General features: G+C 31.7%; 8 protein-coding genes across 8 annotated transcripts in view; 4 read left to right on the forward strand and 4 right to left on the reverse strand.

The window, feature by feature from the left end:
• The first annotated feature begins 715 nt into the window (after positions 1–715).
• LOC119831170 (probable pre-mRNA-splicing factor ATP-dependent RNA helicase mog-4) lies at positions 716–4,318 on the forward strand. The gene is made up of 5 exons (XM_038354450.1): positions 716–1,295; positions 1,382–1,518; positions 1,670–3,233; positions 3,335–3,737; positions 3,998–4,318. Exons 1-5 carry the CDS (start codon positions 964–966, stop codon positions 4,220–4,222), a joined length of 2,661 nt encoding a protein of 886 aa, XP_038210378.1. The 5' UTR covers positions 716–963; the 3' UTR covers positions 4,223–4,318.
• Positions 4,229–5,031, reverse strand: LOC119831195 (succinate dehydrogenase assembly factor 4, mitochondrial-like). The gene is made up of 2 exons (XM_038354486.1): positions 4,795–5,031; positions 4,229–4,689 (listed from the first exon to the last, which is right to left on the reverse strand). Exons 1-2 carry the CDS (start codon positions 4,847–4,849, stop codon positions 4,394–4,396), a joined length of 351 nt encoding a protein of 116 aa, XP_038210414.1. The 5' UTR covers positions 4,850–5,031; the 3' UTR covers positions 4,229–4,393.
• Positions 5,032–6,027: 996 nt separating this feature from the next.
• LOC119831175 (V-type proton ATPase subunit d) lies at positions 6,028–7,554 on the forward strand. The gene is made up of 4 exons (XM_038354462.1): positions 6,028–6,281; positions 6,392–6,900; positions 6,987–7,241; positions 7,352–7,554. Exons 1-4 carry the CDS (start codon positions 6,161–6,163, stop codon positions 7,511–7,513), a joined length of 1,047 nt encoding a protein of 348 aa, XP_038210390.1. The 5' UTR covers positions 6,028–6,160; the 3' UTR covers positions 7,514–7,554.
• Positions 7,555–8,161: 607 nt separating this feature from the next.
• On the reverse strand, positions 8,162–9,615 carry LOC119831185 (probable tRNA(His) guanylyltransferase). The gene has a single exon (XM_038354474.1). The coding sequence runs from the start codon at positions 9,103–9,105 to the stop codon at positions 8,194–8,196; it is 912 nt and encodes a 303-aa protein (XP_038210402.1). The 5' UTR covers positions 9,106–9,615; the 3' UTR covers positions 8,162–8,193.
• A 1,578-nt stretch (positions 9,616–11,193) lies between these two features.
• Positions 11,194–13,253, forward strand: LOC119830160 (conserved oligomeric Golgi complex subunit 6). The gene has a single exon (XM_038353067.1). The coding sequence runs from the start codon at positions 11,369–11,371 to the stop codon at positions 13,211–13,213; it is 1,845 nt and encodes a 614-aa protein (XP_038208995.1). The 5' UTR covers positions 11,194–11,368; the 3' UTR covers positions 13,214–13,253.
• Positions 13,254–14,481: 1,228 nt separating this feature from the next.
• On the forward strand, positions 14,482–16,212 carry LOC119839718 (39S ribosomal protein L15, mitochondrial). The gene is made up of 3 exons (XM_038366190.1): positions 14,482–14,694; positions 14,772–14,926; positions 15,005–16,212. The coding sequence occupies exons 1-3, from the start codon at positions 14,593–14,595 to the stop codon at positions 15,630–15,632; spliced, it is 885 nt and encodes a 294-aa protein (XP_038222118.1). The 5' UTR covers positions 14,482–14,592; the 3' UTR covers positions 15,633–16,212.
• A 57-nt stretch (positions 16,213–16,269) lies between these two features.
• LOC119839634 (adenosylhomocysteinase) lies at positions 16,270–19,277 on the reverse strand. Its single transcript, XM_038366068.1, has 5 exons — positions 19,141–19,277; positions 19,009–19,052; positions 18,304–18,494; positions 17,519–17,671; positions 16,270–17,326 (listed from the first exon to the last, which is right to left on the reverse strand). The coding sequence occupies exons 2-5, from the start codon at positions 19,028–19,030 to the stop codon at positions 16,400–16,402; spliced, it is 1,293 nt and encodes a 430-aa protein (XP_038221996.1). The 5' UTR covers positions 19,031–19,052; positions 19,141–19,277; the 3' UTR covers positions 16,270–16,399.
• A 1,694-nt stretch (positions 19,278–20,971) lies between these two features.
• The window catches only part of LOC119837653 (importin subunit beta-1), a 9,461-nt gene continuing 6,701 nt past the window's right edge, over positions 20,972–23,731 (reverse strand). The window contains exon 10 of the mRNA XM_038363475.1: positions 20,972–22,980. Coding sequence (XP_038219403.1) covers position 22,980 — 1 coding nt within the window. The 3' untranslated portion in view covers positions 20,972–22,979. The remainder of the gene's footprint in view (positions 22,981–23,731) is intronic.

Below are 23,731 nucleotides of genomic sequence, written 5' to 3' on the forward strand. Positions count from 1 at the left end.
GCTTCACTCAGAGTGCCAGAGTGCAATCTGAGCTACTGAGCCCCCCCGCCACGACAAGGCTTGGAACCGATGGGGGGGCCGAATAAAGAGCCCTGGGCTATGTCGAATTCTTAAGAACAAAAATCGCACTGTGTTCAGACGCGCTGCTTTAGAAGGAAATGCGGGTAGTTACGCCCCGTAAACCTTCACTTGTACTTACCGCCCAGCAGTCTCTCGTTTTCAAATCCGCCACTTGTAACTCGATTCTTTAGTAATCATTGTCATGGTTTTAGATTAATTTTTAGCACATTAAGAACACAGTAAAAAACAAGATATTATCGGCGGGTCATAAAGTGGAGATGCGTCGAGACATTTTCATTATATAATTTTTCCTCAAATACTAAAATTCTTGAATTCTCAGTTTCCGTTGTCCAACAGACGTCCGCTGTACCTGATCGCAAACAGGGCTGTGTACAGGCGCAAGCACTGTATTGTGTGCATGTTTCTTCCGTACACTAGCCGATTTTTTACTCTTGTCGGTAGCGTTAATTTAGTTATTCGCAGTTTATCTGTTTATATATTACGTCTATAGCAAGTTTGGTCACGTTTTGTTTTAGAAAAAACTTTATCAATAAACAAAGCTTAAAATACATAACTTAACGAGGCCCTATTTATTATCTTCAGCATTCAGCAATGACATTGACAAACGTCAAAATGTAAATAGCATATTGGTATATTTATTATTTATTTAAATTGTGGATTGTGTTGTCATCGCATCAATAAAAAATAGTATTATTGCAAAGTGTAAATATCTTAGATAACTTTCATTAATTGTATTTCTCACAAGAGCATTTTTTTTTAAGTTTTAATATTATTAAAAGACGTCTACTTTCATTCATAAAAAATACATTCTGCACAGGTTGAGTTATTCAGTTTTAGTGATAATTTTATGTTGAATGAATATTATAATTTAAGTATAATACAATGGATAAGCGTGGTAAAAGACATCATTCGTCATCTGATTCTGATAGTGTCGAAGAAAGTCGTCTTAAAGACTTAAAAGAACGAGATGAATTTACCAAAAGGTTAAGAAAACGTGATGAAGAAAAGGTCAAGAAAGTAACTGAAGTTACCAGTAAGAGGTCGTATGAGGAAGCAGCAAAGCGGCTCAAATTAGAAGCAGAAGACAGAGACAAAATATTACCAAAACTTCGTATTCAATCGCGGAGAAAATATTTACAAAAAAGAAAAGATGATAAAGTGGTTGAGCTTGAAGATGATATTGCTGATGATGAGTACCTCTTCGATGAAAGCGTGTAAGTTGGCGTAGTTTTTCTTTTGTAACAATATATGATCTTTATAAATATATTTGCCCCAGCATTAATTAAAATTGTTTATTTAGACTAACAGAGAGAGAAAAGAAAGATAGAGAGCACAAGAAAACAATATTGAAATTAGCTAAGGAACATGAGAAGGCAAGAGAGCTTGAAAACATACAAAGGTATCATATGCCACAAGACCTTGGTAAAGGGGAAAAAGGTAATGTTTTATTTTCTTTAAAAAGTGAGTCTGGTAAGGCTTAGTCTCATAATTTATTTATACAGTAAAAATAGTTAAAGTTAGTTCTTTATCCATATACAAAACAAATTTAATCTGTAGTCTTGACATTAATATACATATTTTATTCTAGGGGAATACATTGAAGTAGATGAAAATGAAAAGTTGCCTCATTCAGAGCAAAGAAAGTGGGAGCAAGAACAAATTAAATCTGCTTTCTTTAAATTTGGTGCAAAAGATGCAAAAGCTCAAGATGAATATGAACTACTTCTCGATGAACAAATTGACTTTATACAAGCACTTCAACTTGAAGGTAACAAAGAAAAGAAAGAAGAAAAAGAAGTTTCCGAGTTCCAAAAAATGAGAATGACTATTGAGGAAACAAAGAAATCACTTCCAGTTTATCCTTTTAGAGATTCTCTTATAGAAGCAATAAGGAATTATCAAATCTTAATTGTTGAAGGTGAAACAGGATCTGGCAAAACCACCCAAATCCCTCAATACCTTCATGAAGCTGGCTTTACCAAAGAAGGTAAAAAGATTGGTTGCACACAGCCAAGAAGAGTTGCTGCTATGTCAGTTGCTGCTAGAGTGGCCCAGGAGATGAATGTGAAACTGGGAAATGAAGTAGGTTATAGTATACGTTTTGAAGATTGTACTTCAGACAGAACTGTCATCAAATACATGACAGATGGTACATTACATAGAGAATTTTTGTCTGAACCTGATCTTGCATCCTACAGTGTTATGATTATTGATGAAGCGCATGAACGTACCCTCCATACAGATATTTTATTTGGTTTGGTCAAGGATATAACACGATTTAGACTTGATTTAAAGCTTCTTATATCTAGTGCTACATTAGATGCTGAGAAATTTTCATCCTTTTTTGATGAAGCACCTATATTTAGAATTCCAGGAAGAAGATTCCCTGTTGATATCTATTATACAAAAGCACCTGAAGCAGATTATATTGATGCTAGTGTAGTCTCAGTTTTGCAAATACATGCAACACAACCATTAGGAGATATTTTAGTATTCCTTACTGGACAAGAGGAAATTGAGACATGTGTAGAGATGTTGCAAGAGAGAACAAAAAGGTTAGGCAAAAAGTTAAAAGAACTTGTAATTCTACCTGTTTATGCAAATCTACCGAGTGATATGCAAGCAAAGATATTTGAACCAACTCCTGAAGGTGCACGAAAAGTTGTACTTGCTACTAACATAGCAGAGACATCACTAACAATCGACAATATTATTTATGTTATTGACCCTGGATTTGCGAAGCAAAATAATTTTAATTCAAAAACTGGTATGGAGAGTTTAATGGTTGTACCTATTTCTAAAGCTTCGGCTAATCAAAGAGCTGGCAGAGCAGGCAGAGTTGCTCCAGGGAAATGTTTCAGACTGTATACTGCTTGGGCTTATAAGTATGAACTAGAAGATAACACTGTACCAGAAATACAAAGAATAAATTTAGGAAATGCAGTGCTTACATTGAAAGCATTGGGAATCAATGACTTAATACATTTTGACTTCCTAGACCCTCCTCCACATGAAACCTTAGTGTTAGCTTTAGAACAACTTTATGCTCTTGGTGCCTTAAATCATCATGGAGAGTTAACTAAAGCAGGAAGAAGAATGGCTGAGTTTCCAACAGATCCAATGCTTGCTAAAATGCTTCTAGCTAGTGAAAAGTGAGTAAAACGTATTTTGTACTTTTTCATTATGTTGTAAATAACTAAATAAAACTTCACATAGAACAAAGCTTGATACCATATTACTTTTTTCATTTCAGGTACAAATGTTCAGAAGAGATTGTAACTATAGCAGCAATGCTTTCAGTAAATAGCTCAGTGTTTTATAGGCCAAAAGATAAAATTATCCATGCTGATACAGCTAGAAAAATTTTTTTCCATACAAGTGGAGACCATTTAACACTCATGAATGTGTATAACCAATGGGTTGAATCAGAATATTCAGTACAATGGTGCTATGAAAATTTTGTTCAGTATAGGTCAATGAAACGTGCACGGGATGTGCGAGACCAACTTGCTGGATTAATGGATCGAGTTGAAATAGAAATGGTATCTAGTCTAGCAGAGGATTCTAATATTCGTAAGGCCATCACTGCAGGATACTTTTATCATATAGCAAAATTTTCCAAAGGTGGCCACTATAAAACTGTTAAACATAACCAAGTAAGTAAATAGTTTGTTGTATATTTTTAAAATTATGTTGAATTTAAATCCACTTCCTACTAATATGACAAATGCAAAAGTTTGTAGGAATGTGTGTTTGTTACACTTGCAAGCTAAAACAGCTGATCAGATTTTGATGATATTCGGCAGTAATGTAGCTTTTGTACCAGAATAACTCAAAAGCTAAATACATGCTTTTGCCCACAGATGTAACAGTGCAACTTATTAATCATCAATTTTATTTTGGTTTGTTTTTTCAGACTGTAATGATCCATCCAAATAGTGCCTTATTTGAAGAACTGCCCAGATGGGTCATATATCACGAATTAGTATTTACATCTAAAGAATTCATGAGACAAGTAACAGAAATTGAAAGTAAATGGCTCTTAGAAGTGGCACCTCATTACTATAAAGCTAGAGAATTAGAAGATTCAACAAACAAGAAAATGCCAAAAACTATTGGAAAATCTGCCAATAAACAATAAAAATCATTTAGAAGAATAAAACTCATTTAATTTTCTTTTTACCATCCTAAAGTATATAATGCTGCATCTCTTGAAAAATGTATCTTTATTCTTCAACCTTGAAACTCAGTATTAACAAAACAATATAACAATTTATCTACTATTACTAAGCTTTATAATTCTATGAAATTTTTAAAAGTCTGATACTCTTCCCTTCCGCTCCCAGTCGCCAAATCTAGTTGGCTCTGGGCCTCTTGGGCCACCAATCTCTCCAGTATGAGGATTTGTGTCATTAGGCCAAGCAGGCAAAGCATCTTCTTTAGGTGGAGAAAAATCAGCTTGCTCTCCCAAATCTTTTATAGGTGTAGTCTCTCTTAACTTTTTTCGAAATTCTGCCAACCTTTTAGATTCTGCTTTTGTCACATTTTCCTCGGTGTCAGAAGGTGGGTTTTGTGAATATTTAGCTAATGAAAAGTTGTTCATTATTCCTACAAAGAAATAAAAAAAATTGTGTTTGAATTGATACGTATTATAATATATGTTAAACTATACTATATTACTACAGTATTAGTGTAGTTTATGAAGAAACGTACTTGGAATATTATTTTTAGGAAATAACGATGACATAAATAAATTTATCTTTAGCATTTTAATTTATGACTATTCTAACAAATAGAAAACCCTTTATACTTCAATTAATAATATTGTGTTCAACTATACTACACAATAACTAAAATAAAATAATCAAAATTCAAAGTTCTCAAAATTACACTGCTTGCTGCTTGTAATCGAAAATAAAAACAGATCTGAATGACAGACAGACAGAGTTACCAACTCTCAGAAATATTTAACCCTAACTCTAAGTCAAAACCCCCTAAAACTGCGTCAATTATTTGAAAATCCCCCTAAAAAATAATATTCAATCAAAATTATATAATAAGTAATATTTGTTAATGCTTTTTATTTATAAATTAACTAATACATTAAAAATTATGTCAGATTCCTCTGAAGAGTCAGAATTTTTAAAATCAATTTACGTTGAATAAACTTAACATTTTAGAAGATGGAGTGAATGTTATGCAAGATCCACCATTACGAATTAATGTGAAAAATAAATTTAATTGATTATTGCATTGGATAGTTCTATTATATTCAGAATATTATATATTCAGAAAAACCCTAAAAATACCCCTTAACATATAAAACCCCTAAAAAATCCCATTCCACTAATATACCCCCTAAATTTGGGGGGAAAACCTCTAAGTTGGGAACACTACAGACAGAACAATGTTGTTTATGTTTAATAGATTATTGAATATTGCAGTTTCTAAATATTAAATAGTTATGTACCATAGATTATAGTAATTTATGTATCGTCTATGAATATACCATAGATTACCCTCCATACCATAGTTGTACCATGGACACAGATAATGTGATATCAACATGAAATTAAGTAACCCCATTGAATTTTTGAAATAAAAATGATCTTAATCGGTTATTAAGGTCATGTTTGGTACGTTTAAATGAGATGTCAGATTTAATTTTCTTTTTTTTGGAAATTTAAAAAAATTATTTAATAAACACTGTAGGCGACATAAATGATTGCGGGCCCATAAAGAACTAATGTAGACCTTTCGAGTAAGGTCATTCTGATTTAAGAAATCCATCGCTGGGGTACTAAATTTGTGTAAACAATCAAACTAAATATTTCAATTTGCTTACCATTAGTAACCAAATTCCTTAATAAATTAAATATTGCGATTTTATTAATTTGGACATAATTTCAAAGACGAAATTTTAGCAAATCTGCTGTCTGGCATCTATTGTCTATGGATTTATCATATGATCAATCGATGGTTTGGGTACTTATTGTATCATTGTAGTTTCCTCCCTCAATCTTTAGATTGTAGTATTTGAGACTTGAATTTAATTCATACGGCGAGAGGTGATAACATAATGAAGGGGTGCATTTTCAACATCGATGCAGGATATTTAGAGGGCTTGTGCCGTGGTTTCAAATGTGGTATATTAAAGCAATCAGATTATCTTAACTTGGTGCAATGCGAGACCCTGGAAGGTATGTAATTATATATTTCAAACACAAATTAATAATTAATTCTTCGACTTCATTTAGAAGAGTATAGAGTTCAATTATTGTTTTTGTTGAGAAATATTTTGTCTTTGCAGATTTGAAACTCCACCTTCAAGGGACTGATTATGGAACCTTCTTGGCTAATGAACCTAGCCCTCTCGCCGTATCCACTATTGATGATAAACTACGTGAAAAACTCGTTATTGAGTTCCAACATCTCCGCAATCATTCAGTTGAACCAATGTCAACATTCTTAGATTTCATCACCTACAGCTACATGATCGACAACATTATTTTGTTGATTACTGGAACTTTGCATCAGAGACCAATCTCTGAGCTAATTCCAAAGTGTCATCCACTTGGATCATTTGAACAAATGGAAGCTATTCATGTAGCTGCCACACCAGCTGAGCTGTACAATGCTGTGTTGGTGGACACTCCACTTGCACCATTCTTTGTGGACTGCATCAGTGAACAGGATTTGGATGAAATGAACATTGAAATCATCCGTAATACTCTATACAAGGCATATTTAGAAGCCTTTTATGATTTCTGCAAGCAGATTGGAGGAACTACTGCTGATGTTATGTGTGAGATTTTAGCCGTAAGTAACTGCATACTCAGTAACTATGCATATAGAAATGAAAAGTATGGAAATAGGAAATTAATGACTTATAATAATGTTTTTAGTTTGAAGCTGACCGTCGTGCTATCATCATAACTATCAATTCATTTGGCACTGAACTATCCAAGGATGATCGTGCTAAGCTATATCCGCGCTGCGGTAAGCTTAATCCTGATGGATTGGCAGCTCTGGCCCGTGCTGATGATTATGAGCAAGTGAAAGCAGTTGCTGAGTATTATGCTGAATATTCAGCACTATTTGAAGGCGCAGGAAGTAATGTTGGCGACAAAACTCTTGAAGATAAATTCTTTGAGCATGAAGTGAGTACAATCAAGATATTTTAAACACCTATTGAATTATTGGGCCCTTACTAAAGTTACCTTTTAGGTAACTTTATTGATCAGATCTCTAATTGACTTTTTTATTTTAGGTGAGCTTGAATGTTATGGCCTTTTTACAACAATTTCACTTTGGAGTATTTTACTCTTACTTAAAGTTGAAGGAACAGGAGTGCAGGAACATTGTATGGATCAGTGAATGTGTTGCACAAAAACACCGGGCTAAAATCGATAACTACATTCCCATATTCTAAATTGGCTATTGATTAAAATACTTGAAATATTTCTGTCTCTGTACATACTTGTAATATGAATTATTATCAATCTATTTATCAAATTAATGTTATTGAATTATTGTGATTGCCACTGTTGTTATGTAGTTGTGATGTTACAACCATTATTATCACTAAATGCTTGGCAATTATATATAGTAAAAGGATTAGTATCCCAGATATTTATTAGCTTGAATATAGCTTTTAATTGCTTTGTATAACCATTCCAAAATTTTCTGCCAAGAATCAAGTATTTCTTCTTCAAATAAGACAAATAAAATTTAAAGTGTACAGCTTAAAATCTGTTAATAGAATTATTTCTAAATAAATCAAGGATGATTTAATTTATCCATATTCAGCATAAAGTTTAGATAATATGATGACCTTAAAGGGAATAATATTTATTTTTAATTCTGATCAGCAAATTTTTAATTTCAAATATTTAATAGGTATTTATTATATACATATACCAATTAAATATTTAAAAACATTAATTATAGGGTTGCAAGACACCTCTTTTTCTTTTGTTGTCTATTTTTCAGTTGAAAAAGGTATTATTATTGATATATATTAATATTAAATTATAGAATGTTTAATTGAATTAGTTTGTGACTCAATAAAAATATATAATACTGTATACATATATGTTTTTATTTTCAAAATTATATTGTATTTTCTTTAATCTGAATCTGTTCTCTTATCATATCAGTTATTGGACCATCATATGACAGTAATTTTTTGGACCTAGGTTCCAATAAATCACAGTGCCTCTGCCAAAACTTTGCTTTTAACATATCATCATGAATATCAACAACAGCTGCTACTGATTTATCAGATGTATCTTCACTGACAATTTGCCTCAACAGTATTGTTCCTCTTTTGAAAATCTCTGGTTCATTGTTATAATTTATGTTGAATTCTTTGAATAGTATTTCATTTTTATCAGCTGAAACAGTTCCACACAGTCTCTTTTCGGCCTCAACTGGATTTAGTTGACCTCTTAGTATTAATGTCCAAAATGTAGTATTATATAAATTATTAATATGTACATCGGCTTGTCTCCACTTCAAATAATCAATTAGATTTTCATTAGATGGATATAAAACAATGCGGCCATCAAATGCTGGAGGGTATTGCATAGGTTCTTTACCAAAAAATTTAGCCCAGTAAAAAACATATGACGATGAAAACTTGCTGTTTATAGTCGTTAATAATTTTGCTGCACGCCTTTTATAAAGTGTACTATTTTTTTTCAATATAAATGAATACTCATCACTCTGTCCAAATGCTATGCAAATTTCATTGAAATCTTTCAATACGCTAAATGCGGCGTAGTTCATTAATCGCAATGCTCTAATATCATTAGGTTTTTCAAAATTATGATCGTCTGAAAACTTATGAAAACATTTACCATCCAGTCTAACCACAATCCAAGTATTTGGTAATAACGCATCATCTTGTTCAAAATTTTTCACATACTCAAAAGAGCTTTTTGCCATTTTGGTTAAAAATATTTTGTGAAAAGAATATTTCATACACCTATTAACAACACTCGATATTTTTTTAGTAAGCATGAAAGTTATTATATATTTTTGTCCTACGGAAATTACTTCTCTTAGTATATAATTAAATATTTTGTGAATTTATATTTGAAATTTAAAACTTTTATTCAACTGCATAAGTTACAATAAAATTCATTTCTCTAACCATTAAATTACTAAGAAGTAAGAATCTTACAAGTTACAACTGTCAACAACGACGTGGATCGTAGGTTCAAAATTATTATCCGAAACGTCACTGTCACAATTTACACTCTGCACTCCGCAGGGCGCAGACTAATATTCAAACACACGTAACAGAAAAACTTTAAATTAGTTATTCTGTACCTACTATCTGCTTGTAAGTTCCGGTTCCAATTCAGATAGGCTGATATTCAGAAGATAGTGTTGGCAGCCATTTGGTACCTAAATCATTATTAGTTGTAATTTTTAACCACGAAATTAAATAAATTACTATAACCCCACTTATGTGCAACAATTCGTACATTGTACAACTACCAGTAATTATTCAAGAATATGTAACCCAAATCACTCATGTCTTACGACTTGAATGCAAATTGCAAAAATGTCTAACTCATATGGCACAGATAATATAATACTATTCTAGGTTGTGGGTTGTGTATTCGTCTGCATGTAGTGAATGCACAACAGTCAAATAACGTGATAATTAGCGTTGCAAAATGCAATTTCCTTTTTGTTTTTTTTTTATGTCATAGCGGGCAACTGAGCTTGTGGTTCGCCTGATGCTAAACGTTCACCACCGCCCATAAACATTCGCAGAGGCTTAGACCTCTGAGAATGCACTGACCGCTTTTAAGGGACAAGGGATGAGGAAAGGATTGATGAATGGAGAGAAGGAATGGACTGGGAAGGGCTAAGAGAAGGAAATAGGCCTCCGCATAGCAAATACAATGCTATATTCTATAAATGGTACGATCGTTACTATTATTTCGCAAAAGTAAAAATCTATAAAATCTGTAATAGGGAATACGCATGAATATTTTTTTATTTTTTTAACTGAGAGTTTACAATGCTTTATGCTAAGAAAAAAAATTGGGTACCGAAATCTTATTAGAAGTAATTGAAAAAATTCTTCTAAAAAGCCCCTCTAAAATAGACAATTTAAACGCTTTTCATTTTGGCGGGCTTGATGTGACGTCACAGTTCATGACGGTATCCATTTTCGTTATTAAATCGTCATGAACTAACCGTCTTTAATTGTAAAACAATAAAAGAGCCGTTTAATAAGTATTTTATGGTAATACTTAGATAGAAAGTTCAATCCTACTAATATTATAAATGCGAAAGTTTGTAAGGATGTGTGTATGTTTGTTGCTCTTTCACGCAAAAACTACGGGACCGATTGGAATGAAATTGGGTATTTAATAGGATTAACACGTAGGCACTTTTTATCCTGATATTCATACAGGATACGGACTTACACGGATGAAACCACGGGTCGCAGCTAGTATTACATATAACACGAGTTAGTAGTTGCTGGAAAAAAGAAAAAAATATGCTATTGTTCCTAGAGTTTTTCTAAATAATTTTGCGTCTATATCAAACAATCAAACAATTATTACAATAAGTTTTTTTTAAACATAATATCAAATCATATGTATACTCTTCGTCAAATGTAACTGTTTTTTATAACATTGTTTTTTTTATTATGTCTCCTAATTTCCAAAAAAGAAGAAATAAGTTAAATGGAGTATTTTCTTTAGAAATTTGTTCTGTATACATTGATTAATCGTTAAATTTTGATATAAAACGTCTACACTGATAGCACTGACGCTACCGTCATCTATCTCATACTCTTTGGTACGTGCTAAACTATGACCGGTTATGACATCATAGTTCATATACGCTTATGTCGCGTTTTCATAAATTTTAATTTACCATACATTTTTTTGTTATTTTTAAAAATTAATTTCTTCTTCCTTACAGGACCTTTATTTAGAAGAAATTAGGTTTAAAAAAATGTGACTCTTATTGGAATTACACGCATATTCCCTATTCATAGTAAGTCGCCTTCACCATGAACGAATTAAATAAATGTCAATAAAAAATGTCAACTGGACATTGGCATTTTACAATACGTAAAAGTTTTCGTGATTCGTAACTGTCTCTGATATTGATAAACATGATTTAAATGATTTGTTAACTACTTGCATTGGTACTACTTTTATGTGTTATTAATTATTATTGTATTACAGATTATTTCTGAAAAAAATTTCAATTTTAATTATTTTTTTAAACACTATTCAATTAGGCAATAATGGAGAACGTGTATAATAATCCTATAAGAATGAGAATCAATAAAATATTTGATAGCCACGTAATAGCCGATAATAGCGAAGCTTTACATACTATTTCTGGACTATGTTCCTCAGATTCTGCCTATATGAGAAGAACTTTGATCAATGAAATTGAGAAAAAGGACTTGCTCGTAAATAAAGCTATTTTGACAGAATATAGTAAGGTAAAAGACAAACTTAACATTTTGTTGGAATCACTAAGAACCTTAGATGTAGCTGTTAAAGATATGTCAAATAGATTAAATGAGTCTAAGACAAAAACACATCATATTATAGCCCAAACAACTAAACTCAATGAAGAAAGGAAGAAAACAAATAAAAAGCTTACTTGGGTTAATGCCTTTGTTAATAATTTTCAAATATCACCTGAACTTAATCAGCATCTATACAGTACTTCAACTATGTCACTAAACTTCTTTAATTCACTGTCCCAAATTGAGAAATTGCAAGAGAATTGTAAGATGCTTGTTCAGTGTTGGTATCAAACCCCAGCATTTGATATTTTAGAATTGATTGGACTCCAACAAGAAGCAGCTATTGAGAGATTATATCATTGGACTATTGGAGCATGCCTTGTTGTTGATTCTCCTGGTAATGCCTTAATTCCGAAGGCTTTAGCAAAATTTGAAAATAGACAAGTTTTATTTGCCAACATAATTGATGAATATTGTAATGCAAGGAAGGGAGTTGTTGTGCAGTTATTTATTGATGTGCTGACCAAAGGGGGTGAAAATGGTTCACATCCAATTGAATTTTATGCCAATGATCCCAAGAGATATATTGGTGATATTTTGGCGTGGGTTTACCAAGTCATACCAATAGAAAAAGAATATTTGACAACATTATTTAAATTTTGTACAATGCCAGATAAAGATGAAAAAATTATTGATGGGCTTATAAGGATAATGGATTCATTATGCCCTCTGCTTAAGGTTAGAGCTGAACTTATATTAAAACCAGATAAAGATCCATTAATGCTATGGTCTATAAGTAACCTGATCACATTTTACAAGCATACAATACAAAACATTTTTGCTAAAGGTCATTTGATTGATACTTTTGATGAACTCTTGAGGAAAAGCGAAGAGAATTTCCTCATGACTCTAGATAGTAAAGTGCAAAAAGAATTAAGTCATGGAGTTAAAGCACCGCCTTTAGATTTGAATCCTTCTGTTGTTGTAACAGATTTGGTTGGGTTCTTGAGAAGTTTAATGAATATATCTAATAATTTAAACAATTCAGATAAGAAAGTCATAATAAACCATATTTTAGACCCACTTTTGCATGCTATAAATGAAACAGCTTGTCATCTAAGCTCTACAGACATGTCTGTATATACATTGAACTGTATTTATCACATTCAATGCACATTGTCTCTGTATACTATTCTGGATGAATACAATGAAAGATTGCAAGCTCAATCAGAAGCACAAATTGATACATTAACGTCTGAGCAAGCTAGTTTTCTTGTAGCTAATTTAAATATGGGGCCTATTTACACAATCTTACAGGAAAAAATAAGCGGACCTCTCTCAGCTATACCTGGCATGGATACAGCTTCACTGAAGGTTTTTCTGAATAAATTTGATATGTTTTTAGTAACTCCAGATGTGTATATTCTACCTCAATTGAACTTGTTGCTTAGTCATACACATAAATCCTTGGTCAAAAAGAGAGCATTTGAGGTTATTTTTGCAATTTATGATCAATTATATGATGCAATCAATGATCAAAATAATGGTTATGTGGACCCACAAATAATAGTGCGTAGATCGCCTAGTGAAGTCAAGAAATTGTTAATGTAACATTATTGATGTTGTAAACATAAAGAAAATGTACATGAAATAAAAGGCTTTCATTGTTTTCAATCATTAAAAAATCAAATACGATCGATCTTCTTGATAATTTACATGTAAAATCAATATTTCTGTAAATTCTACAATCCTTATATCCTACTTCCTACTAATATTATAAATGCGAAAGTTTGTTAGGATGTGTGTGTGTTTGTTGCTTTTTCACGCAAATACAACTGAAATGAAATTTGGTACGTAGACAGCTGGACAACTGAAATAACATAGGGATCTTTTTATCCCGATATTCCTACGGGACCTGCGCGGGTGAAACCGCGGGGCGCAGCTAGTAATCACCTACTTGTCCATAAAGAAAATCGATCAGTGAAACGGATGTATATCATCTGCCCCATACCCCAGTAGGGGGGACACGGAACTTCACATTATATAAAATATTAAATGACAATGATTTAAGTAGTACTTGAAAGTTGAAAGCTTGGACTTGCTAACACTAAAATTTAAGAAACAAAATTTTAAATATGTTTCAAGTTTGTGAATCTATAATCCATATTAATATTATAAAGCTGAAGAGTTTGTTTGAACGCGCTAATCTCAGGAACCTGGTCCGATTTGAAAAATTATTTCAGTTTTATGGCTAGGCTTTTATAGCTATTATAGGCTATATATTTACCACGGACGAAGCCGGGGCGGACCGCTACTATTGTATAAAATTTTCTATTTATTTTTACCTGATGAAATGATGAGCTTGATTAAGACGTAATGATGTTTATAAAAAAATGTGATACTTATTCAAATTACATGCATATTCCTTAATAATATCAGACAAGAAAACTATAATCCTAACTACATAGATATAGATTTAAATTTATCAAAACAAACATTTTTTAGTGCAACGACTAATTATTAATATAAGGTTTTTGTTCTTTGAGTACGTTACCAGAGATATAATCTATATATATTTACCTACTCAGTGTTTGTTGATGACCGCCTCCTTGGTACAGTGGTTAACGCGTGAGCGTAGAACCGAGGGGTCCTGGGTTCAATTCCCGGTGGGGACGCACAAAAAAAAAATTTCTCGGTCTGGCAGGACACAGAAGGCTGATCACCTACTTGTCCGTAAAGAAAATCGATCAGTGAAACAGATGTACATCATCTGCCCCATACCCCACTAGGGGACACGGGACTTCACTACAGTGTTTGTTATTTGAGTAGATATACTTATAGTACTCTATACTACAGATTAAGTAGAGCAAAGCTGACAGGTGTCAAGTGTTGACGTTTGATTCGGTTCGCAAGTTGACAGCAAGTATAAATATCGGCTGCCCATTTTATATCAAATTGTATAATTAATGAATAATAAAAATTGAGTAACCATGGGTTCTAGACAAATAACAGAAAAGTCATTAGCAATGCTGAGATCATTGCCAAGGGTATCATTAGGCAATATACGTGATAATCCTGGAAGTAAAAAAGATGTATGTTCTTAGAGGTTATAGTATAATAATTTATGAATAAAAATAATATTTTATTCAAAATACCCTTATTTTCTTAGTCTAAACGAGGACGAGGGCAACATGGTGGAGATAAACATGGTGCGGGAAATAAAGGTTCTGGTCAACGACAAAATTATATGAGGTTGGGATATGAAACTGGAAATAATCCTTTTTATTTAAGAATGCCACAAGAACACTACTACAGAGGACATCAGTAAGTAATTAAATTATTTATATAATGAAAAAGGATAAAATTAATTTGAAATTACATACAATTACAATGTTTTTGCAGTCTTCGCAGACAATACCCACCATTATCACTACTAGATGTTCAAAAATTAATAGATAGAGACTGCTTGGATATAACTAAACCTATAGATTTGGCAATGCTTGTTAAATCTGGACAGTACAATTTCTTTCCGGACCAGAAACATTTCGGAGTCAATCTAACAGATGAGGGTGCTGATATTTTTGCAGCCAAAGTAAACATTGAAGTTCAGTGGGCAAGTGAACAAGTCATAGCAGCTATTGAAAAAAATGGAGGTGTTATAACAACTGCTTATTATGATCCACACAGCCTATTTCTGTTGAAAAACCCTAAAAAGTTTTTTGAAAGTGGACAAGCTATCCCAAGGAGAATGATTCCACCACCAGATGCTATAGAATTTTACACAAGTGCAGAAACTCGAGGATATTTAGCTGATCCAGAAAGAGTATCACAAGAAAGGTTAAGATTAGCCCAGAAGTATGGATATGAAGTAAAGCAGTTGGAGAACGACCCACAGTATGAAATGTTAGTTGAAAGAAAGGATCCAAGACAAATTTTTTATGGTCTTGAACCAGGTTGGGTTGTTAATTTAAAAGATCAATGTATTTTGAAACCTAATGATGCTGAATTACAACGCTTTTATGCATCTTAAATTTTGCTTCTAATTCTAGGTAAGAGACTATCTGATAGGATCAAAGAAGATAATATGTTGTTTTGGATAGTGGAATTGTTACAAATTTCTATATCTAGTATTTTTTTAGCAAAACTATTGTTTTATAACTTACATAATCACATGTCTACGAAGGTAAATAAATATTTAAGTAATTATCTATATGTTGTCTTGAGAATAAATTAAGATACTACAATGATAAACAATATATTATGTCATGGTTTTGTTGTTTGGAAATGAGATAGATGAGTATTGGAATCTTTCAATATCTCAATACTTTCCTGAAAATCTGACTTTAGTAAAACGAAAGTTACAAAAAAAAAATAAAAGTTACACTATGTAAACATGTCAATAGCAAAATATTTTGTGACTAATAGGGTTATATCGTGAAAAAGGTTAAAAAACAATGATATAAACAATAAGGTTCAGAATATGTCTGCCTCAGCCCCATCATAAAAAGATTACAATTTGTTTTTGTTTTGTGAAATTTATATAAAAATATCACTTCCAACACTCATTTCTCTTTGTATAAGTGCTTTTTTGAATTAGTTTAATAACTAGTGTTAAATAGATTTATAAATAGAATTTTTAATTAAATTCTTTAAAATAAAAACCATAATACACATGAAGAAAACATTGTTTAATTTTGACCATCACACCATTATGAAAGTTAATTTTGTTTAAAACACTGCACATTATTATTTCCTATACATGTGTTCATAATATCTGAAAGTGCATTATTAAAACATTTAATATCTGTAGTGGTCTGGTTTGTAAGGACCTTCAACTGGTACACCAATGTACTTGGCTTGTTTAGAACTCAACTTTGTAAGTTTAACTCCAAGATGGTCAAGATGAAGGGCTGCTACCTCCTCATCTAACTTCTTTGGTAATGTGTGTACACCAATAGGGTATAAATTGTGTTTTGTCCATAACTCAATTTGGGCCAAAACTTGATTTGTAAATGAATTAGACATGACAAAAGATGAATGGCCTGTGGCACAACCCAAGTTAACAAGTCTTCCAGAGGCTAGCACAATTATATGATTACCATTATCAAGCTCATAGCGATCAACATGTTGTTTAATATTGACTTTCTTAGCATTTTTCTCTAACCAAGCCACATCAATTTCACAGTCAAAGTGGCCAATGTTACACACAATAACATCATCTTTCATTTTTAAGAAATGATCCTTTGTAATTATGTCAATATTTCCTGTAGTGGTCACAAATATTTGACCAATTTCTGAAGCCTCATCCATAGTTGTTACTTGAAAACCTTCCATAGCCGCTTGAAGGGCATTTATGGGGTCGATTTCAGTCACAACAACTCTGCCTCCAAAGCCCTTGAATGCTTGTGCACATCCTTTACCCACATCTCCATACCCTGCCACAACACAAACTTTTCCAGCTATCATAATGTCTGTGGCTCTTTTAATGCCATCAAGCAGTGACTCTCTACATCCATATAAATTGTCAAATTTACTTTTAGTAACGGAATCATTAACATTTATAGCTGGGACTTTCAATAGACCTTCACGGAACATTTTGTACAAGTTGTGAACCCCTGTTGTAGTTTCTTCACTAATGCCTTTGACACCTTCTAATAGGTGCGGGTATTTTGTGTGTACCAAGTTTGTCAGATCGCCGCCATCATCGAGAATCATATTCAAAGGCTGCAAAAATAAATGTTCTTTCAATGTGTTGCAAATGTGTTTATCTCTTCTTTTTTGTATTGGATTTTAAATAGTTCAATAATGAATAAAGTCAATATAAAAAATCAAACAAAAATGTTGAAACTTGTTTAACTTATACAAAAAAAATATAACATTGTATATAATATTGCACAACATAATATCTACACATACCTTCCCATCTGCGAAAATGAGAGTCTGCTCAATACACCAGATGTACTCTTCTTCTGTTTCTCCTTTCCAAGCATAAATAGGAATACCTCTCGCGACTAAAGCAGCAGCAGCTTCATCTTGTGTACTGTATATGTTGCTGCTAGACCACTGGACCTGGTTTTTGATAAAATTTTCATTAATTCATTCACTCTTAATGCAATTTATTTAAGTAAAGTTAGGGCTGATTACTTTTTAAATAAATTTCATAATAGGTCAAGGGTGAGGATTATACTGATGTAACATGAGATAAACAAGGTCACATGGATTATCATAACATTTATATCTTAGAAAAATAAATACTCTATTCTTTTAAAATAAAAACAACTTTAGCTTATTTTCTTGGGTCAATGTGCAGCTTAAGTTACTTAAAAATTTAATATTTATAGCGAGTTATTAAACTATTGAACATCTTCTACCTAGATTATCTATTTTTTAAAATCAAAAAATATATTGTATGAATATACCAACATATTATATATTTGTGTTTTAAAGCTCAGTGGCTCCATCAGAAAGTTTTAAAAATGGCCAATTAATATCAATAGGATACATACAGGACTCCTGTATAATCACATTGGTAGGTATGATGAAATACATATTCATCTGATTCACAGGTAAAATTTCTACTAAATCCTAGTCAAAGATATGAAGCATAACTGACATACAGATAATGTGTGATATATATTATATTGATATCAAATTCCTTGAAATCTTATCTGTTAGATGCTTCTAATATTTGCTTTACTTACTTCAGCTCCCAATTCAATGAGAGTTTCTATAAGCACTGCTGTTTGTACAGTCATATGAAGACTGCCAGCTATTCTGGCACCCTTCAAAATTTTTCCAGGTGCGTATTTACGACGGCAAGCCATTAACCCCGGCATTTCTTTTTCGGCCAGCATAATTTCATTACGGCCTAATTCTGCTAATTTCTCGTCCGCTGTGAAGAAACATGATGCAATCAGTTATAAAATGTGTAATAAAAACAGACTATAATATTATTACATTTGTTATCACATTTTTGTTTTGATTGATAATGTTTAATTCTGTCAATCAAATATAATGACGATAAGATCAATAATCCACAAGGTATCATAATCAGTATGGGAAATTGTTATAAATAGATAACAGACATTGATACTCATTAATTGTATTTCTTCTAAATCGCGATATACCTATAATAGATACGTAAGTACTTAACTAATGTATGCACAAGACTAATTAACAGTAGAATAAAATCATAAAATATGCACAAGACGTTCTATGATAGTGGTATATTTAGGGAACATCGAGTTTCATTTAACCTATACAACCACTACGTCCTTCCAAATGGAAATATTTATTTTTATATTTCTTATAATGACTATAGCTTGACGGCAATTTATGCCGTTGAAAATTTGTAATATATTATTTTTATATTTAATGCCTTAATTAAAAAGTAAAAACAAACTTACCAATTTTGTATGGTGGCTTCATTGTGTGATGTGTTTACAGAAAACTAAGAAAAGAAAGCGATTTATTATACAAATTAAACGAAAGAATTATAATTAAGAATATAATAAAAATTGTAACTTAATATTAATCACCTAAGTTTCAAGCAAGTTTATGTGACCGGTTGTGTGTGGCGAGGATGGAAGAGAAGATTAAAATGACAGTTGTCAAGTGAGAACCACATGTAAAAATGTAAAAATCATAAACATTAGCAGAGCACAGATCAAAAAGATTGTAGCTATCACAGCATCTCTGATGTCATGGCTTCATAAATTGAGCAATAGAGAAATTTATTTCTTAGTTTCGGCTAGGTTTATTTGTTTAAACATGAAATACTCAATGCTTAACGTAATAAATAATTTAGTGACGTAAACTAATTTAATCCATTTAACTCTAATGCTTAATTTTCTATTTATAGAGGGATAAGGAAAGAATTGACGACTGAATTAAAGAAATAGACTGGAAAAGGTGAAGAAAAGGATACAGGCCTGCGGCTCCCCCACTCATCAAAGAAAACACAGTTGCGTGCTTCTATTTCACGCCGCTCTTTTAAGGGGTGTGTTACCTTCCTCGGTGCGAGCTGACCCAATTCGTTCCAAAGCGTACTCTACTCCCACACTCAAAGTATATTTTAAAGGGTTATTAAGAATAGATTACCACCGAGCAGCGAAAAAAAAAATAATACAACGAAACTACAAAGTTCTCAATTCTCAGGCAGCAAAGCAAAGACTGCTATTGAATCAGTTTTTTTTTTGGTATTTTCTTAACACTTTTCTTTCTTCACATAATGATTAACAATATTTTGTTTTTATTTTATATAATTTTAAAAACTTAAATGTTAAATAAATAAGTAGGTAAACATGTAAATCCCTAAGAATTTAGTAAACGCTGAAATAGTAATAAAATTATGAACAATTGCTGTATTCGAGTTTTGTCGTTTCTATTGTTAGCACAATAGAAACGACAAAACTCGAATATCTTACACGTTCGATCAGATACTTACATTGCCAATGAATGGCGTGGTTGAACTTTTAACATACATGCTAACACGATAATCTCGCAATTCCATTTTAATTTACGAGATTCATAATTTTAGATCTGCTCCTCTCATAGTTATCTCTATAATTCCTTCAAAACGTTTTCAATTTAGGGAGATGTAACAAGTTTTCGCCGGGAAAGCATTGGTGACAGTTATTGTAGATTATTATTAGATAGAACGTACACGATAGTACGTTTGCACAATTAAATATATATTCTGAGACGATAGTTGTAAGCTACTTAGTAGAACTACGCCGAACCGCGTAGCTAATAATGCTGGCAGTTGCACCGTATGTGAGGTAAACTGCTGCAATGATACTTGTTATCAATCACAATGTAGACCTAGCTATATATGTAGCTTTATCATTACCATCCATAAACACTGAAAAATGGAATATCAGGATATAATGGACATAATTTTGTTAAAATGTTACTAGATATATACGTACCATTTTAATATTATTCCATTTAAAATTCAGATTTTAATCAGATGCTATTATTGTCAAGCTTCACGCATGTTAAGATAAAAATTAATGTGTTACATGTTAATGACGTTTGGCACTGTGTTATTGATTTATCTTGCTATTGTACTTTGACGCATTCTTGCGAATAGCGAATACACAAATGCAAGTGAACTCGCTATTTAAATTCGGGTTTTCGGACAACTGTACTGCACAACTCACGAATATGTGAGCAACTTTCAGAATATTATGCTGATAGCTATGCACGGTTGTTTTAACGAGTAACTTGCTAAATACTTTTATATTCCATTACATTATACTTTATCATTGCTTTTGGTAAAATGATAAAAGAAAATATTTTAATTTGAGACTTGAGTATTGGACAAGCTTTTTTTGTTTTTAGGGTAGGTGTGACAATAAAACACAATTAACTTTAAAATTGATTTAATTAGAGTAGAACATTTTACAGGATAATAGTTGCAAACAATAAGAGAAATAAAAGATGTAACAAAATAATTTCAGTATTTAATTCGCGTTAGAAAAGTGGGTGGTATTTAAAGACTCGAATGCCTATGATTCTAATTAAGAACCTTTCATGGCATGGCACTAGTCCTCATACATACTCCTATCATCCTCAATATAAGTACACATATGACACTGAAGAATCGTAAAAAAATTACAGATCAAATATGTACATCTATATTCAAAACAGTCGTAACACAATTTGGACATCATAACAACATCGGACTGGTTAACACTGTATAAAATGTTAAACTTAGAAACAACCAAAACGGTAACACAAGGCAACTCTGAAGAAACACCCCAGACCGGTGTTGCCAAATGCCTTTTAGTGACATCACACATTTCTTGCATAAATCGCGCAATCACCATCCCTATCAGTGATGCTCACAGACTAGCAGACACTCTAGAAATACATTTATTAAATTGTCACATAATGTTTAAATTAATAAAGCTCTTTTAGACTTTCGAAATTATAAGTTATTGCCAATTTAAACATCGTTCATTGTGTTTTACTATTGTAGGAAACTAGCGCGTAATGTTTTACATTGACGCCGATAAAATAGTTGTAAATCCGATAAAACATTATACACAAAAAGGCACTGTCCTTCTAGAGAACATGTAATAAATATTATTGTGCTGGCAGTTGTAAAAAGACAATATAGTCCTTATTCATTAATAATTTTACATTTTACTTTACCGTCAAATAAAAAAGCAGTTTATTGATACTTGTGTTTGATAATTGGATAAAATTGCCAGCAATCTGAGATTCCAAATTATCATAATTTACGCACAAAGGGTACAACTGCTTATCGCGTTTCATATTTTAACAACGGATGGAACTGCATTTTACTATAATTAAAGTAAATGGAAAAGAGCCTTTAATTACATATGTACAAGAATGTAACCTTGAGATCCGAAGGCAATGCATCTTTTTATTCACCACAAAGGAAAATCGAAACGCAACTAATGATTGAAAAATGTTTCCATTATAAATCGTAAAGTAAATTTCTATATACTAATTTATTTTTAAATGTTTATTTACCATTAAGGTAACAAATAGTACTAATTGCACCTTGTCTACAATTTTGAGTTTGTTTATAAAATATAGAAAAATGTTCCAGTTTCAATAGAAATCATTAAAATATTAAATTTGTCTGGATTTTCAATCGTGACGAATAAAAAGCAGTTAGCACCAATATGGCGTCCTTAGACCTCTACCGCGTTAAGGGGATCAACACCAACCATTGTTTAGTTAATTCGCGCCCATGTTTACAAAATATCTTTGATATTCATTTACATACATCACCACGTATACTACCGATCATACATCTCCTTTTGTTCTCCTTACAAAAAATTAAAATAATTTATAAAATTCACAATCCCTTGCACGTGTGCATGCCTATAATAACATACGTCGACTTTCATACAATCTCACTTTCGTGTCACATAAGTAAAGATACCACAGCCACTGTCTGTATCTATAATACCAAATAGGAAAATGCTTTGATATTCATTTTACATATTGTAGATTAATATGGAAAGATTATGGTGAGGCATATATAATAATTATATCAAGAATACAGCGCTAGGTGCATTAGCTTTGTCTGAATTACCAATCATACATGCCTACAAAAAAAAAAGGAAAAAAAACAAGGAAAAGTTTGTAATAATACAGTTTTTACAAAGTTTAACGAAATAAATAATAATAACGGAGAAAAAAAATGGTATAAGAAATGAAGTATCAATAAATATCATGTCAGCAGTAAGACCAAAATAAATTAACAAATTATGAATGCACCTATCGACTTACAATAAATGACATGATATGACCTCCCAATTAATAATTATATTTTTATCCTGGGGTAGCTTGTTTGTAACTTGGTTACATCACTATTGCTCCTCGATGTTTCAAATCTGAAACAAGAAAAAGGATTAAAATATTTGATGATGAAATCATAGTGATGATATTTGAAATTGAACTGAAAATATAACCCACTCAAACTTAACCTTTAAAATTTATCGTAAGTTGGACCAATCAATACAACTTTTGTTAAATGTAAAAAGATTGAAAATAAAAAATTTTGAAATTATCACCAATTGAAATTTATACTTTTTAAATTTTATACATTATTATTTAAAAAAAAAATTATTTATGTCATGCGTACTGGTACACCCATGAACATTAGGCACTACCTCTGCGAATGCAGAGCATATTAATATTTATGTAGATAGTAAATCTACAAACATTCGCAAAATATACTTACAATTATTTGATACGTTAATTTAATAACTCAATAATGTTTACTATGTACATATAACCACATGTAACCATTAAAATCAGTTTTTTCGATTTAGTTTTCGCGCTTAGAACGCTTATTTTCCTAGTTAAAACTAGTTGTAGGGAAATAGGTAACGCATTCATATGAAAAACTGCTTTAAAATATAACTTACATCTATTATAAAAATCGTTTACTCGTGTTGATAACAAAAATTATACAGTTCCGATTATCCGATTATTTATCCTGATAATCAATGTAAAGTAACTGGGTTTCGGTCAGTTAAAATACTAATCAATTTGATAAAATTTATCCATAGTATTTTCTTGTGTTTGGTTTCACGCGAGTATTATACATTTAGAAATTAAAAACTTTTCAACGGATTTTAA

This window comes from Zerene cesonia, chromosome 1 (assembly GCF_012273895.1).
Source record: "Zerene cesonia ecotype Mississippi chromosome 1, Zerene_cesonia_1.1, whole genome shotgun sequence".
Lineage (NCBI taxonomy): Eukaryota > Metazoa > Arthropoda > Insecta > Lepidoptera > Pieridae > Zerene > Zerene cesonia.

Coding starts and splice junctions, on each gene's coding strand:
- LOC119831170 (XM_038354450.1), top strand. CDS start 964: ATGGATAAGCGTGGTAAAAGACATCATTCGTCATCTGATTCTGATAGT. Junction 3,234..3,334: donor ATGCTTCTAGCTAGTGAAAA/GTGAGTAAAACG, acceptor TTTTCATTTCAG/GTACAAATGTTCAGAAGAGA. Junction 3,738..3,997: donor AAACTGTTAAACATAACCAA/GTAAGTAAATAG, acceptor TTGTTTTTTCAG/ACTGTAATGATCCATCCAAA.
- LOC119831175 (XM_038354462.1), top strand. CDS start 6,161: ATGAAGGGGTGCATTTTCAACATCGATGCAGGATATTTAGAGGGCTTG. Junction 6,282..6,391: donor GCAATGCGAGACCCTGGAAG/GTATGTAATTAT, acceptor TTGTCTTTGCAG/ATTTGAAACTCCACCTTCAA. Junction 6,901..6,986: donor TTATGTGTGAGATTTTAGCC/GTAAGTAACTGC, acceptor TAATGTTTTTAG/TTTGAAGCTGACCGTCGTGC.
- LOC119839718 (XM_038366190.1), top strand. CDS start 14,593: ATGGGTTCTAGACAAATAACAGAAAAGTCATTAGCAATGCTGAGATCA. Junction 14,695..14,771: donor ATCCTGGAAGTAAAAAAGAT/GTATGTTCTTAG, acceptor TTATTTTCTTAG/TCTAAACGAGGACGAGGGCA. Junction 14,927..15,004: donor CACTACTACAGAGGACATCA/GTAAGTAATTAA, acceptor ATGTTTTTGCAG/TCTTCGCAGACAATACCCAC.
- LOC119830160 (XM_038353067.1), top strand. CDS start 11,369: ATGGAGAACGTGTATAATAATCCTATAAGAATGAGAATCAATAAAATA.
- LOC119839634 (XM_038366068.1), bottom strand. CDS start 19,030: ATGAAGCCACCATACAAAATTG. Junction 17,672..18,303: donor TCATTGAATTGGGAGCTGAA/GTAAGTAAAGCA, acceptor ATCAAAAACCAG/GTCCAGTGGTCTAGCAGCAA. Junction 17,327..17,518: donor TCATTTTCGCAGATGGGAAG/GTATGTGTAGAT, acceptor TTATTTTTGCAG/CCTTTGAATATGATTCTCGA.
- LOC119831195 (XM_038354486.1), bottom strand. CDS start 4,849: ATGCTAAAGATAAATTTATTTATGTCATCGTTATTTCCTAAAAATAAT. Junction 4,690..4,794: donor TCCTAAAAATAATATTCCAA/GTACGTTTCTTC, acceptor ATTTCTTTGTAG/GAATAATGAACAACTTTTCA.
- LOC119831185 (XM_038354474.1), bottom strand. CDS start 9,105: ATGCTTACTAAAAAAATATCGAGTGTTGTTAATAGGTGTATGAAATAT.